The sequence below is a fragment of the Dendropsophus ebraccatus genome, chromosome 12, assembly GCF_027789765.1.
Source record: "Dendropsophus ebraccatus isolate aDenEbr1 chromosome 12, aDenEbr1.pat, whole genome shotgun sequence".
Lineage (NCBI taxonomy): Eukaryota > Metazoa > Chordata > Amphibia > Anura > Hylidae > Dendropsophus > Dendropsophus ebraccatus.
In genome coordinates, this window is record NC_091465.1 from 73835833 (window position 1) to 73852531 (window position 16699).

The 16699-nt window shown below is 41.1% G+C and overlaps 1 protein-coding gene across 1 annotated transcript; it reads right to left on the reverse strand.

Annotated features, from left to right (window-relative positions):
* Positions 1 to 353: 353 nt before the first annotated feature.
* On the reverse strand, positions 354 to 15827 carry LOC138768754 (pregnancy-specific beta-1-glycoprotein 5-like). Its single transcript, XM_069946709.1, has 8 exons — positions 15728 to 15827; positions 12801 to 13157; positions 10944 to 11210; positions 9302 to 9562; positions 7462 to 7563; positions 2781 to 2845; positions 752 to 793; positions 354 to 495 (listed from the first exon to the last, which is right to left on the reverse strand). Exons 1-7 carry the CDS (start codon positions 15825 to 15827, stop codon positions 770 to 772), a joined length of 1176 nt encoding a protein of 391 aa, XP_069802810.1. The 3' UTR covers positions 354 to 495; positions 752 to 769.
* Between the last annotated feature and the right edge of the window lie 872 nt (positions 15828 to 16699).

Genomic DNA, 16699 nt, shown 5'->3' on the forward strand with positions numbered 1-16699 from the left:
TGTTACAAACATGATCCCTCTTTATCATGTTGCTCTTTTCTCTCAAGACTCTACAGAGTTAGGGAGCACTGTGTCAGACTGGGGAGAATACACTACTTCCTGCAGGACATACAGTAGCTGATAAGTACTGGAAGACTTGAGATTTTTTTTTAATAGAAGTAAATTACAAATCTCTGGCATGTTTTGGCACCAGTTTATTTGAAAGATTCCTTTCTTTTTTTTTTGTGAACTACCCCTTTAAGTTTTATAAACTCAGTGTACAGGAGCAGGGAGTCGGGTTTTTGACAGGAGTGGTGCGGTAAGCCAACAATGTAGCGTGCCTCACTAAAGGAGTAACACATCACGGATCATTTTTGTTGTGCCTAGATCGGTAAACTGAAATTCTAGACATGAGGGAGCTGCGAATAGTGAATTATTCCATTGTAGTCGCTCATAAACAGAATCCATTTCTCCCCGTCTTCCGGTGGAATCAGGTGATTGTTGATCTCATTCACCCTGCAGTAGAAGAGACGGGTTTTGTATGTGTTCTGTGTAGTTTACATGTCCGATGTAATAAAACACATCATAAAACATACAGTAATTTGTGTTTTCCAGATTATAAAATGTAAATGACAATGATATATGATTCCACCGTGTTCATTTACATTATTGTTCTTCGTAGTTCTTCGCAGCTCGGGCACTTTAAGCTAGTGTTCTGTATAGAGTTTATAGTGTATATACCTATATTTAGTTATACCCGTGGCTATGATACCTTTTCAGTGACCATGTGTTAAAATTGTTCTTCTTGTTTATCCTAAAGAAGAAAAAGGAAAAAAAAAAAATGTTCAAAAGTGTACTTGATACTAAGTGATGACATCTATAAAATGTCCACAATAACAATCCCTGTTGCCGCCAACAATCAGCCGTATTTTATCCAGTAATTCAGTGTTCCATTTCGCTGCAGCGCCACCACAGGACAAATAAAGCATTACACAGTTTTCATTCAAATTAATGGGCTTTCTGTGGAATGTATAGAAGTGCTTGGTCCTCCTGAGCAAGAGAGGCTCCTGTTAATAATGTGGGACACCCCTCTATTAGGTCAGTTTTCCCCAAAAGGGTATTTGAAACACTATATTATTTAAATACATATTGGGGTCCAGTATTAAAATAACAAACCAGCATTTACTCACCTCTCTGATCATGTGCTGATCCAACGCTAAGGCTAACATGACGGCAGCAGCCACTGAATGTCCCTAGCAGTACTCTGGGCATCATGGCTCCCATGACTGAGAGGTGATGCCCAGAGATTGGAGGACTGATGCAACCCTAAACATGGTGATCAGCATTCTACCCCAGACCAATCTGCTTTGCGCCATAAAGTGTGTGGATCTGCATGAATATTCGTGTTCAAAGGCTAAGGAGACACATATAAAACTAGAAAGGATTTTGATCTGTGCGCTATAGCAATGCCCTACATTACACATTGTAGGACCACATGGGAGATTCAGAGGATTACTTTTTGGAATAAATATTTTTAAATAAGTAAAATTACCTTAGAGTTGGCATCACACACATTTTTGTGGTGTCTTTCTGGCCTCAAAAAAAATGGCAGAAAAAAAGGTTGAAGATGATTTTGGTGTTGTTGTTTTTTTTTGCGAATTTGCCTTTTTTGTATTTTTTTCTGGTGTTTTTGACTTTATGTGTGGTGAGTTTTTTGGTACTTGGTGTTTGGACCCGAGGACACCATTGTCTGAAAGGAAAGTGTTTAGTGTGTCCCCCCCGTTCCCCCCTTCTTTGCTGGAACGAGTGCCAGACCTGGCACACTGAGTTTTCTGTGTGCCGAATTGGCTTTTCCGCAGTATCCGCTGAGCCAGTCAGCGGCTGAGGGCGCCTCCTTCCTCAACCACTGATTGGCTCAGCTGACATTACAGGAGCCAGAGGCCACACATCACACATCAAGCTCAGTGTGCCGGGTCTGGTGAAGATGGTTGGATATGAGTATAAAAATGCATCCCCACTTAAACACTTGGGTGCCAGACAGAACAGTCTGGGCACAAGGGAGTTAAGTGAGGATGCACTGCATCCCCACTTAACCCCCTGGCACTACACCTGTGCCAGCAAGGAAGGGGCTTAAGAAAAACTGCCATTGCAGTTTTTGTGCCAAAACCAGAAGTGGATTCAAATGGAATGGAAAATATAAAAGGAGAACTTCTCTTTCCTGTTTGATCCTCTGAACCAGTTGACTTTAATGTGGTCACCCACACCCATTTTTGATAGCCGTAAAAATTGGACCTTGGATGAGTTTTAAACAGATGAAATATAAATGCACCATTCGTTTGCTGTCGGCTTTTAGTGATGCATAGCACGGCAACTTCTAGGCAGGCTGCTCCCATCCTTTTTTGTGGATCCGTAAAAACAAATGCAAAACAGATGGTTTCACAATAGACATCACTGATCCAGGTTTCTGAGCTCCCAGAAGAAAAATTGATGTGTGGATGAAGCCTAAGTCCTACCAAATTACTTGATATTAGGTCTAATATCTTTGATAACGAAAAAAATAAGAATATCTTGTGTGTCAAAAAAGGGGAAGTTAGTAAAGAAAGGGTTACAGAAAAATAGTAATAAATTAAAATTTGCTTTCGAGACCAATGGAAAAATCTAATGTCCTACCTGGAGAAAGAAAGCTTTGCCGTTGCAGCAATGTAATCTAATGCAAAACTAATAAGGAAATGTACGTTCCTGCCTATCAGTCCAACATGGAGAATGGAAAGACAATTGTACAGAGTAGTAGAGTACTGTACCTTAGCATTGTCCAGCGTGACATCAGGCACAGAATTCTGTATGTCATCCTCGTTGTCAGAATCCTCTGGAGATGGACCATAAAAAATTCACGAGAAGCTGTTACTATGAGGTTTATTTAGAGTATATACATTGCTACAACACAAACTCATGAGGAACATAGAACCTTCTGACTTATATACAAAGTATTTTTTATATGTACCCAGTTGACAGGCTGTGTGACTGTCAACCTTCTGTCATTGACATCTACTACTGTAGTAGCTGGTCACACATTACAGATAGCTGTCAGCCAACACTTGAGAGTTATCTCTCCTGATTCCCAATACCCATACATTTTTGGCTTGGCTGAGCATGCATCTATTACAGATAGTGGTGTCTAACAGAAAAAAAGTCACTGTCAGTGCATACCTCCCAAATGTCCCAGATTCCATGTCCCGCGGTCCCGGAACGGCACCCAGTGTCCCGCATTATATGTGGCCCCACCGAAAAAAACAATAAACCAGTAACTCAGCTGTCCGCCGGCCCCAACAACTCCTGTCCCGGCAGAGCGCGCACTCCCGTCATCCTCCGGGGTGGGCAGCGGGGTATACAGACACTGACTGTGCCAGAAGCCTCTATCATGAATTACTTCCGGTACAGTCAGTGTCTGTATACCCCGCTGCCCGTCCCGGAGGATAACGGGAGTGCGCGCTCTGCCGGGAGAGGAGCTGCTGGGAGCGGCGGACAGGTGAGTTACTGGTTTATTGTTTTTCTGGTCGGGCCACACAAAGGGGAGAATTGGCTACTATGTGGGGCGCTATATGGGGGGATTGGCTACTATGTGGGGCACTATATGGGGGGATTGGCTACTATGTGGGGCACTATATGGGGATTGGCTACTATGTGGGGCACTATATGGGGGATTGGCTACTATGTGTGGCACTATATGGGGGGGATTGGCTACTATGTGGGGCACTATATGGGGGGATTGGCTACTATGTGGGGCACTATATGGGGATTGGCTACTATGTGGGGCACTATATGGGGGCATTGGCTACTATGTGGGGCACTATATGGGGGGCATTGGCTACTATGTGGGGCACTATATGGGGATTGGCTACTATGTGGGGCATATATGGGGGCATTGGCTACTATGTGGGCACTATATGGGGGGGATTGGCTACTATGTGGGGCACTATATGGGGGGATTGGCTACTATGTGGGGCACTATATGGGGATTGGCTACTATGTGGGGCACTATATGGGGGCATTGGCTACTATGTGGGGCACTATATGGGGGGCATTGGCTACTATGTGGGGCACTATATGGGGATTGGCTACTATGTGGGGCACTATATGGGGATTGGCTACTACTGTATGTGGGGCACTATATGGGGGCATTGGCTTCTATGTGGGGCACTATATGGGGATTGGCTACTATGTGGGGCACTATATGGGGATTGGCTACTATGCGGGGCACTATATGGGGGCATTAGCTACTATGTGGGGCACTATATGGGGGATTGGCTACTATGTGGGGCACTATATGGGGGGATTGGCTACTATGTGGGGCACTATATGGGGGCATTAGCTACTATGTGGGGCACTATATGGGGGATTGGCTACTATGTGGGGCACTATATGGGGGGATTGGCTACTATGTGGGGCACTATATGGGGGATTGGCTACTATGTGGGGCACTATATGAGGGGATTGGCTACTATGTGGGGCACTATGTGGGGGCATTGGCTACTATGTGGGGCACTATATGGGGCATTGGCTACTATGTGGGGCACTATATGGGGGCATTGGCTTCTATGTGGGGCACTATATGGGGGCATTGGCTACTATGTGGGGCACTATATGGGGGCATTGGCTACTATGTGGGGCACTATATGGGGATTGGCTACTATGTGGGGCACTATATGGGGGCATTGGCTACTATGTGGGGCACTATATGGGGGCATTGGCTACTATGTGGGGCACTATATGGGGGGCATTGGCTACTATGTGGGGCACTATATGGGGATTGGCTAATATATGGGGCATATATGGGGGCATTGGCTACTATGTGGGTACTATATGGGGGATTGGCTACAATGTGGGGCACTATATGGGGATTGGCTACTATGTGGGGCACTATATGGGGGCATTAGCTACTATGTGGGGCACTATATGGGGGATTGGCTACTATGTGGGGCACTATATGGGGGTATTGGCTACTATGTGGGGCACTATATGGGGGATTGGCTACTATGTGGGGCACTATATGGGGGCATTGGCTACTATGGGGGCATTGGCTACTATGTGGGGCACTATATGGGGGCATTGGCTACTATGTGGGGCACTATATGGGGGCATTGGCTACTATGTGGGGCACTATATGGGGGATTGGATACTATGTGGGGCACTATATGGGGGATTGGATACTATGTGGGGCACTATAATGGGGATTGGATACTATGTGGGGCGCTATATGGGGATTGGATACTATATAGGGCATTTTGGGGGGGATTGGATACTGGATAGGGCACTATTCAGTCAGCAGCATGTGGTGACTGTAGGGGAGTGGCTATGGAGGGTTGCTATGGGGGCGTGGCCATGGAGGGTCACTATGGGGCGTGGCTATTGAGGGTCGCTATGGGGGCGTGGCTATGGGGACCACGGCGCACATGTCCCTCTTTGCTTTTTGCAAAAGTTGGGAGGTATGCTGTCAGTCACCTCTGATAGCCTATCTTCAAGAGAACAAAAGGATTTGGCAAGCTGAAATCCAACATGCCTAGAGCCTCCTTGCTATAGTGAATTTTTTGAATGCGAAAGCCACAGGTTTGCAGGGCACAGTTGGACCATGGCGCATGAATCATAGGCCGACCACAATCACGTATGGTTAACCTGTGATTGGGACCTACTTGGGGTTAACCTGTGATTGGGGCCTACTGGATTGTGGATTCGGACCAATGCATGTATGGAAGGTGCATATTAATTCGGGCATGGCAAATGAAGGGCTGTAAGCACACAAATTTTTACTTCCGACAGTGACAAAAAAACTAAAATTCTTAAGAGAAATTTGGTGGTGACCACGGTAACAATTGTGGGTGAGAGCTTGGTGGTGACCCTCCTTACAATTTTGAGTAAGGGTCTAGTGTGACCCTGTTACAAATTGTGGACAAGAACCTGTTGTGACCCTCTCAAAAATCATAGACGTGAGCCTGTTAAGACCACCTTTATAATTGTGAGTGAGAGCCTGGTGTTGGTGAGAGACTGGTGTGACGCTGTCAAAAATTGAGGTCGCGAGCCTGTTTTGACCTTCCTTATAATTGTGGGTAAGAGCCTAATGTGACCCTGATCATTATAATTGTGGGTGAGAGCCTCCTGTGACCCCCATAAAAATGTATCTCTTCTGTGCATTGAGATTCCTATTGAGGGGGAGGAGGAAGATGGTAATCATCTGGATAAGCATTAGCCTGCCAGCATTCTCAGTTGACAAGCGGGTAAAGCTATTGGTACAGTAATTATATCTCCAGCATCACTAAATATCCTCATATCCTCACTGACATGACGCTAGTGGCAGGGAAGGCCAGTACCTCCAAGGCCTACAGCGCCACTTCATGCCATGTGTCCAGCTTTGACACCCAATAGTTGAATTACGCAGAGTGATGTGGTAGGAAGATGGTGAGGTCCGCTACATACTTCCTCACCGTCTTACAGAACTTGTCCCACTGACATATCTCTGCTAGTAGTGTTGTCAGATGGGAAGGCGCTTGTTTACATTATTGATTGGGCCAATGTAATAAGCTCATGTAATTGATCTCCCAGTCCCTTCCCTGCATGTTTATTAGCTGAATAAAGCAGCCAAACATGCAGAGAGTATACCATCAATTTTATTCAAGCATTTTATTTGAAAAATTTTATTCGAGCATCTTATTCGGTATTCGTTAAATTATTAAGTACTTTCGAGTACACCAATACTTCAGCGAATATTGAGTTTGAACGAGCATATTCGTTCAGCTCTAAATACTAACTAAAATCGTGGACCAGCAATTGTAAATGGACCATATTATGAGGCTGTGTGAATCCCAAACCTAAAAGGTCCCCATACACATTAGATTTTCAGCCAATCCCACCTAGTAATCTAGTATCTATGGCCAGCTTTACTCTCTGCCATTTGCCCTATTGACTGTGAGATAGCAAGAAAAGGGGATTGAACTAAGCTGCACATGACTGCAGGATCTGACTGCACACTATTTGTAGTCTGTTACCATAGAGACATGCAGAAGATTTTTATATTTGAGACTATATAAAATATTTTTTAGATGTATTTCATTTTTTTATAGAAACCTGTCACTTGTTAGCTCCATTTACTAGGTAGCGACAGTGATGGAAAACTGCAGCTTAGCTCAGGGAATAGGAACTGAGCTGCAGTAACCAAGTCCGGCCATTAGGATATGTTCACACTGCAGAATCCGAGCCAAGACTTCAAGCCAGGCAGCCTCTGCTTCAAGTTCCGCCCACCCCATAGACATGTCAATTCTTTGGTCGGACGCCAGAATCCGCTGGCAAATATTATTGACTCTATGGGACAGGCGGAATAAAAGAACCTGTCAAAGATTCCACCATCTCCACTAGTGACTAGTAGTTATACATTTTCAGAGCATTTCTTAGTAAATGTAAGTTAATATTAATAAGTCGTGATTCGTTTCTTACCACACTCCACGTGCATCTCAGGGATACGTTTCCTGCACACTAAGACAGCTCCAATAATAAAGCCAATAATGACAAAGGGGATTATCACGGCAATAAAAATTGCTGAAAAATAAGAAAAAAATTAGGTAAAGATGTATGAGTAGAATAAGAGAGAGGGCAACATATAGAAAAGAGCGGCCCATCTAAACTGGTACAAAGGAAAAAAGAGCAAATGTCCATATAAGCCAATCACATAACACCACTGTTCCTTAAAGGAATTTAAAGGGGTTTTACCACCTTAAAAACTTCTACCTAGTCCACAAGGAAGTGGATACGTTTCTGACTGCAGCACTGAGCTATCGTGGGCAAAAAATGGAGTAGTTGGGGATCTATTCAAAGTCCTATTTTGATGTTTCATTCGCGAAATCCAAGAAAATCCCAGTAAACCAAATGTTGGAGCCTTAAAAGAGGACATGCAAAATTCTAATAATAGTCTACAGTGCAGTGGGGCACGCTGGTCTCATGCTGACTACTGCTAAATTGTACAATATTGGTCATTTATACATGTAGTTAGTGTCACTACACGACCATTTTCAGGTTCCTTACTCCAAGCTAGTAATCACTGAACTACTCTTCAAGTCTTTAAAGAAACACTTCTTCATAAAGCTTTAGAAGCTTTAAACACCTTCACTTCAAGGTTCCCCAATGAGATATACTGTAAGGTAACCAGAACTCATACCTATATTTAAAGTGTCAAAAATATTTTGTTTGTTTGTTTCATTTCATTGAAAAAAATTAATTCAAAGTGACCAGAGTGTTACATGTACCCCAGAATGGTACCAATAAAAATGGCAATTGTTGCAAAAATATTTTAGAAACCTAAGGCCTCTGTGAACTTGAATTTTGCCTGCAAAATATCCTAAATAAAAGGAAGCCCCAAAATCCAGTTGGTGCTCCTTGTCTGAGGCCCATGTGTCACTTAGCGCTCTAGAGCCACATATGGGATGTTTATAATATCAGCTGAATAAGGGGAATCCATATTTACTTGCATAACTTAATCAGTGCCTGCTGTGCTGACGCAAAACATTATAAAAAATAAAATAAAAAAAATCTACCTCTGCTTTGAATTAATTTCAGTAAAACACCGTAAGGGTTAATGAACACCCTAAATGCCATTTTGGAGGGTGAAGTTTTATGAATGGGGTGATCGATGGGGATGTCTAACATCAGTCTCGGACCAGCCCACAGGGGAATCCCCCGGTGGGCCCTACCCCTTGGTGGGTCCCTGAGCAGGAGCGGACCGGCTGATGGATTGCCCGCTCATCCAGTCTGTGTCCAGCCCCAGTCACTGATTGTTTAAGCCAGTCACTGGTTATATCTAGTGTACCTAGGGTGGGCCCCTAGATTGAAATTCCCTGGTGGGCCCACCATACCCCAGTCTGACACTGTCTAACATAAAGGCCCCTCAAATCCACTTCAGAACTGAACTGGTCCCTAAAAATATCTGAAAATGTGGAAAAGTTTTGCCCCCGAAAATTCTTAGTTCCATAATATGAGCATGTATACATCCGAGTGAATTCAACCTAAGACCGAGTTCACACGAGCCTATACTAAATCCGTGTTGTGTCTAAGTTATGCATTAAGTGAGAAAGGTTTTGTATGAAAAATGGGTTTTAGACCTTAAAGGGGTTATCCAGCATTATAAAAAAAAGGGCCACTTTCTTACACTTTGGTTTGGTTGCCAACCACACATGAACTGGAGACAAGAGTGGTGTTCTCTCCAAAAAATGTTTTTTCTAATGCTGGAGAACCACTTTAACACCAATATTGGCTGTATCCTTAAGAGGTTAAGATAACTTACTTGCCGACACATCCACTGTAACCGTATCAGTAGCAACAATTTGGGTCCTCGAATTTCTCGCCTCACATGTGTAGGTTCCTTGGTCACTGAATCTGACATAGTCAATGCCGAGGTTGTTTGCATTTTGAGTCTCTAATATTTTATTATTGTGTTTCCATTGGAAATCGGCCTGTGGGACAGAATCAACTTCACATAATAATAAGAGGCGAGAACCATAATTCACAGTGAGTGCGCCTTTTATTTCCACATTGTCTGGGCCATCTGTAATGATAAAACATAAGGTAAGTTATCTAGGTTACAAGAAGAAAAACAACTATTGGTGATGAAAAGCCGGTTCCAGTTTCCAAAAACATTTATTCATAAAACACTGAATAGTTCTAAAGCTTTTACCCTAGGAAGGGCGTTTTCCCCTGAGCCATATGGGGTCTTCTATAAATCATCTATTTATTTATCTATCTGTCTATGTACCTATTGTGTATCTATCTATCTATCTATCTATCTATCTATCTATCTATCTATCTATCTATCTATTATCTATCTATCCATCTATTATCTATCTATCTATCTCCTATCTATCTATTATCTATCTATCTATCTATCTATCTATCTATCTCCTATCTATCTATCTATCTATCTATCTCCTATCTATCATCTATCTATCTCCTATCTATCATCTATCTATCATCTATCTATCTATCTATCTATCTATCTATCTATCTCCTATCTATCTATCTATCTATCTATCTATCTGTCTATCTGTCTATCTATATATCTATCTCCTATCTATCATCTATTATCTATCTATCTATCTATCTATCTATCTATCTATCTATCTATCTATCTATCTATCTATCTCCTATCTATCTATCTCCTATCTATCTATCTATCTCCTATCTATCTATCTCCTATCTATCCATCTATTATCTATCTATCTATCTATCTATCTCCTATCTATCTATCTATCTATCTTATCTATCTCTCTCCTATCTATCTCCTATCTATCTATCTATCTATCTATCTATCTATCTATCTCCTGTCTATCTATCTATCTATCTCCTATCTATCATCTATCTATCTCCTATCTATCATCTATCTATCTATTGTCTGTCTATCTATCTGTCTATCTATCTATCTATCTATCTATCTATTATTTATCTACCTACCTATTAATCTATCTATCTATCTATCTATCTATCTATCTATCTATCTATCTATCTCCTATCTATAATCTATCTATCTCCTATCTATCTATCTATCTATCTATCTATCTATCTATCTCCTATCTATCTATCTCCTATCTATCTCCTATCTATCTATCTATCATCTATCTCCTATCTATCTATCTATCTATCTATCTATCTATCTATCTATCTATCTATCTCCTATCTATCTCCTATCTATCTATCTCCTATCTATCTATCTATCTTTCTATCTATCTATCTATCTTTTTGTCTATCTATCTATCTATCTATCTATCTATCTATCTATCTATTTATCTATCTATCTACCTATCTATCTATCTATCTATCTCACAGCTATTGATAGATTATTTATCTATGAACCGTAATAATAACAACGTGATCTATAACAGAAAAGCCATTCTATAGTATATATATAAAGAAAACTAAGATGTGTTACTTACAGGCCACTTCAATGTACAGGTAATTACTAGTAGAGGAAACAGGAAATACATTTGCATAACAATTATAATATCCTGTGTATTTCCGTGTAATTCTGGGGAAAGTGAGATTCTTCATATCATCAGACATGATACTTTCATTCTTGAATCTGACACCAGGTCCCACAAATCCTAAAAGTTTATCATTTTCAGCCTGACAGAACAGGGTTAGTGTGTCATACTCTCTGGGTGTGAGGTCGGAGGCCGTGAGGGTTAGGTCAGGTATTAAATCTGTAAATGAAGGAAAATGGGGAGAATTGGAATTGTTAACCTCAAGCAGAATTGGAAAGTCCAGCTGTGATAATGCCTTCGAGTATATCCACACACTATTGTAGTTTGTTCCCATGGTAAAGATTTACACTATGGGCGCATTTACAAAGCTTTTAACTATGGTTTCGGTGAGATGTACTGAAGTTCCTTTGAAGTCAATGGGACCTTCGGAGCTGCACCCTGGGAGTGGAGGCCACCATATCACTGTTTAAATTTTATTGTCAAATCTGACATCAGCATTAAAAAAAAAAAAAAAAAATTATTAGTGGTTTTGGTGGCTTAAGGGATCAGATTGACTCCACACAACATAATCATGTGGAAATGATGAATGTCAAAGTACCCTGAGGCCTTTACTAGGCCTCCATCGCTGCTTCCTACTAGCAGTTAGCACCAACAAAAGTTAAAAAATCTGTCCTAAGAAAATTTCTAATGCCCCAGCATATCAAAATATACGGGGACATTTATTAAAGAGACATACTTGTATGCAGGTTACATTAGGCCCTGCCACCATTCAGCCCGTCGGAGGCACACACCTCTTAGCTAAATCTAGCAGGACCTGCACCTGTCTCATGGCGGGCACAGAAATCTACACCTGCTCTTAGTTGGATCCCGTTAACATCTTATGGCATGTATATTTGTCACAGGACCATTAAGGGGGTACAGAGTACGCTCCATACAACTCCAAGCTTCTATCAGCAGCTGGAGGCCATCCCTAATAGCAATCGCCCGTGCTGGTCCTTTAACCATTTAGATACAGCTGTCTAAACTGACAGCTGCATTTCAATGGTGTTAACATACCTCATTGGTATTCATTGAACTTTTTTGGTAATGCCTAGGGAGGGGGGTGGGTAAAAACAATTCAATCTACTTAGCTCCATGGCTCCAGCGCTGCTGCTCCCATCCCTGTTGTCACTTCCGGGGTGCTAAGAAATTAAAAGGAAGGCCCTGCCCTGGACGTTGCCATAAAAGACGTCCCAGCTGGACAGCCCCTTTAACTCAGCATTCTGTTTCTTCAGTCTTCTGGAGGCAGGCAGCCCCATGAAAAAATTACTTTTAGTAACAGTAATTTTTATTGCTTAGACTAACATGCTAAAAGATAGATAGACAGATAGATAGATAGATAGATAGATAGATAGATAGATAGATAGGAGATAGATAGATAGATAGATAGATAGATAGATAGATAGATGGATAGATGATAGATAGATAGATAGATAGATAGATAGATAGATAGATAGATAGGAGATAGATAGATAGATAGGAGATAGATAGATAGTAGATAGATAGATAGATAGATAGATAGATAGATAGATAGATAGATAAATAGATAGGAGATAGATAGATAGATAGATAGATAGATAGATAGATAGATAGATAGATAGGAGATAGATAGATAGATAGATAGATAGATAGATAGATAGATAGGAGATAGATAGATAGGAGATAGATAGATAGATAGATAGATAGATAGATAGATAGATAGATAGATAGGAGATAGATAGATAGATAGATAGATAGATAGATAGATAGATGGATAGATAGATTACTTACCATAGACAATAAGGCTAACAAAGCCCTGATCTGCTATTTCCCATGTGTTGTATACGATCACTGAGTAATTCCCCGAATCTGTGATCTGAAGATCTGAGATCTGTAATGAACCTTTAGGAAAGGGGTTGAGCTTAGAATTATACAGAGGGGCAGAGATGTTGGTCCCATTACCAGGAAAATATGTGAGGATGTGGTTCTCTTCACTTGTATCTGGTCCTTTATACCAGGTAAAATATGTGGGTGTCATAGTAACCCCAAACACTTGCAGAAAGACAGATTTTCCAGTAACTGGATATGGGGGAAGCAGACTCACTGGGATTCTTCCACTGATCTCATCCCATCCAAGAATGAGGACAACTAAAAGACAAAAAGGTTGAGTCAAAAAAACTAAGTTCTAAGGCTAACCATACACATTAGGTAGATGAGGCAGTGATTTCCTATGGCCATCGGACTCATCTCCACTCATTTGCATATTGAGCACCAGATGAGCCGATGGCCAGATCTCCTTGGTGGGACTGGCACCAGGAGCGAGATATGCAGGGGTGGGGTGGGTTATGGGGGACGGGCTGCCCGGGTGACAGGTTCCCTTTAACAGTGCGTGAACATAGCCTTTCTGTGTTTTCAATCTACTCCTGGTTTTGGTTTCAAAATACTGAGCAAAAATACTTTGTGGGAACAGAGCCTTAGAATAAATTAATAATAATAATAATAATAATAAACATTCATAGCCTGTTAAGAAGGGAAAGGTCTTTAGTAGGACCACTGCTTGTGATGGGTCAAATTATTTGAGGGTAAGACTGATGCATTATAGATACAGATTTCAGGATGAGGTTTTCATTATAAGGCTATGTTCACACACAGTATTTCCATGAGTCTTTTGGTCAGGTTTTTTTTTTTCCCCAACCAAAATCAGGAGTGGAACTGACAGGGCAAAATTATAATGGAAAGATTTGCACAGTTTCAGTGTTTTCAACCCACTCCTGGTTTTGATTGAAAAAAAGACTGACGGAAGTACTATGTGTGAACAAAGCCTAAAGTAGTATGCAGTAATTGTGTGAGAAAATGTGGTTAAGCCTATCAAATGTTCTAAAAATCACAGTTAGGCTATGCTCCCACTACGTCTTTTTAGGTAAAATAATGGCTGTTGTTTTTAAAAGAATGGCCGTTAATTTATAATGGCTGCTGTATTTAATCATACATTTAAAGTGTCACTGTGGTTATAACTTTCAAAATCTTTCAAATCAATAGTAAATAGTAGAAATGAAGCAAGTTTGCAATTTACAAACCAGAAAACATGGCACTTCCTGTGTTTAGACAGGAAGTCCAGTGTTTCCCAGGTCATTGAGCTGTGACTCTCTGTATTAGCCAGACTACATGTGTTTTAGTCTCTTTTTCAACCAGCACAAGACTAAAAAGCTCAGGAGACTGGACCTGGATACAAGTAAGTATAGCTTTGTGTTACAGCATGATAAGAAAAAAAAAAAATAATAATAATAATAATAATAATAATAATAATAATAATAATAATAATAATAATAATAAAAAAAATGTATATTGCAAACTTGCTTTATATCACATAAACTGATTTTGAAAGTTATAACTACATTGACACTTTAAGGGCCGTAATTATCAAACAATGGCATTTTTTCACCCAAAAAAGACATTGTGGGAGCATAACTTTTTATTCTCTTCAATACATTTTATGTGGGAGAGGACATATGTCTTCGGGCTTGTGCTCCTGAACTTTTCAATACCTTAGCACATTATAAACTACAATATCTTAATCTACATTATAATCTAAACAATAAATTGCCAATATTTGTGCTGAATAGAAAACGATTATCCTTACAATGGACTCCATTGGCAGCAAAGGCGATCCTATAATTGTAGTATAGAGTGTATAGGAGCCTTACCTGTTATTAGGAATCTTCTCATTGCAGATGAAGGGCTGGTGTCTATATCTTAACAGATAGAGGAAGTCTTCTATGACAGAATAGCAGTGAATTCCTTGTTCCTCATGATTATATAAGTAGTAATAAAACTTTAAACAAATTAGTATACCGTCTATAACTATATAAGCTTTATGGGTTTTTTACTCCTCCTTTTCCAGCGCTACATTTGCTCTCTTAGGTTATGTTCCCCCAATGTAATAATACGTACATATAACAGCATTAATAATGGCAGCACTTCCAGCTTGCAACTAATAGCGACATGCTCACAGATGACAATTGGGAAATGGAGGAGGAGGTGGAGAGGCTAATGGAAGTGGAATAATCTACTGGGAAAACCATGAACGAGGTAGGGTCTTGCAATTCTTAAGATTTGTAGGAAGTGTGCTGACCCTGGGTCTAAATCAGTCTTGGCCTCCACGATGTTCACCGAGTGTGCCATCAGGGAAATGTAGCAACCCTGGCCACAAGCACTGGTACACGTGTCGGTAGTTAAGCGGAGCTTCCCGGAAACCACAGTGGTCAGGGCATGGGGTTTTGGATAATGTTGGATATAACTGACTATGACTAGCTGTTAAAGATGAGCGAACCTGGAGCATGCTCGAGTCGATCCGAACCCGAACTTTTGGCATTTGATTAGCAGTGGCTGCTGAAGTTGGATAAAGCCCTAAGGCTATGCGGAAAACATGGATATAGTCATTGGCTGTATCCATATTTTCCAGACAACCTTAGAGCTTTATCCACGTTCAGCAGCCCCCGCTAATCAAATACCGAATGTTCGGGTTCGGATCGACTCGAACCCGGTTAGCTCATCTCTACTAGCTATATATCAGTACGCTTTTCCATATAATACTAGTATATTGTATGGAATTAGCTTTTTTTTCACGTATACAGACAGACTACTAGTCCTTAAAAGGACTGTTGGGTGTTTGGTGAACCTAATCCCCTGCCTGACCAACCACACTAATACTACACTACCTCCTTCTCTGCTCCAGCAAATCTCTTTGTCAGCCAACAGACCACAAGTGACACAAGCATCTGTAGACCTGGGTCTTTTAGCTGAGCGAACTTTGAGCATGCTTGAGTTTGTCCGAACCCCAATGTGTGGCACTTCATTAGCAGTGGCTGCTGAAGTTGTATAAAGCCCTAAGGCTGCCTGGAAAACATGGATACAGCCCATGGCTGTTACATTTGAATTTAAGATACCTCATATTGTATTTTTCCCTTAACATTAATAAAAAAAGGGAGTTTCAAAGACGATGTGAGAACGGGTAGGTACTTTTTCAACAAAGATCTGTGAAAAATATTTTGAATACGGAGGCACCTAGTAAGTTTCAGGTGCCAAGCCAATAAACCATTGAGGCCAATTTACCAAAGGAAACCTTTAAATTAAGATTTTTGGTTAAAAATCAAACCTGATCTCCAATGGCGAACTTGACACATCTTGCTACAGTGATCCACCACTATCCAAATGACCATTTTACCAGACAGGAAGATCCATGAGGTCCATATCGATGTGGGTCCAAGGATGTTTAAGTATGGTCAGAGGACAAAGATCCCCTGCAGGATAAGTTCTGAGAGCTTTAACACAAGCACATATCTCACAAGTGGCTACATAGGATCCCATGTCTATGGAAAGTGTTGGCCACCAATAGTTTCAGGCAACCAATCTCTTTCTGACAGGCACTTCAGAACACCTAAATAATACAGAATCACAAAGATCCTTTATAAAACACAATCAGAACTAAGAAGACAAGAAAATTTTGGTGACTGGTGTGTTGTCAGGTGCCAAGTCCTGTTGAGATTTAATTTTAATGGCTAAATTTAGTGGCAGAGACTGCCACCATGAGGGCAGTAATTCCGGTCGTTCTGTAAGGGGCCCGGGCAAGGTCTCACACAGAGAGGGACCCATTGCTGTTGGCAGTACAGTGTATTGCTTGATGAGATCTC

Coding starts and splice junctions, on each gene's coding strand:
- LOC138768754 (XM_069946709.1), bottom strand. CDS start 15,827: ATGCTCAAAGTTCGCTCAGCTAAAAGACCCAGGTCTACAGATGCTTGT. Junction 13,158..15,727: donor TTGCTGGAGCAGAGAAGGAG/GTAGTGTAGTAT, acceptor TTTGTCTTTTAG/TTGTCCTCATTCTTGGATGG. Junction 11,211..12,800: donor TGTTAGCCTTATTGTCTATG/GTAAGTAATCTA, acceptor CTTCATTTACAG/ATTTAATACCTGACCTAACC.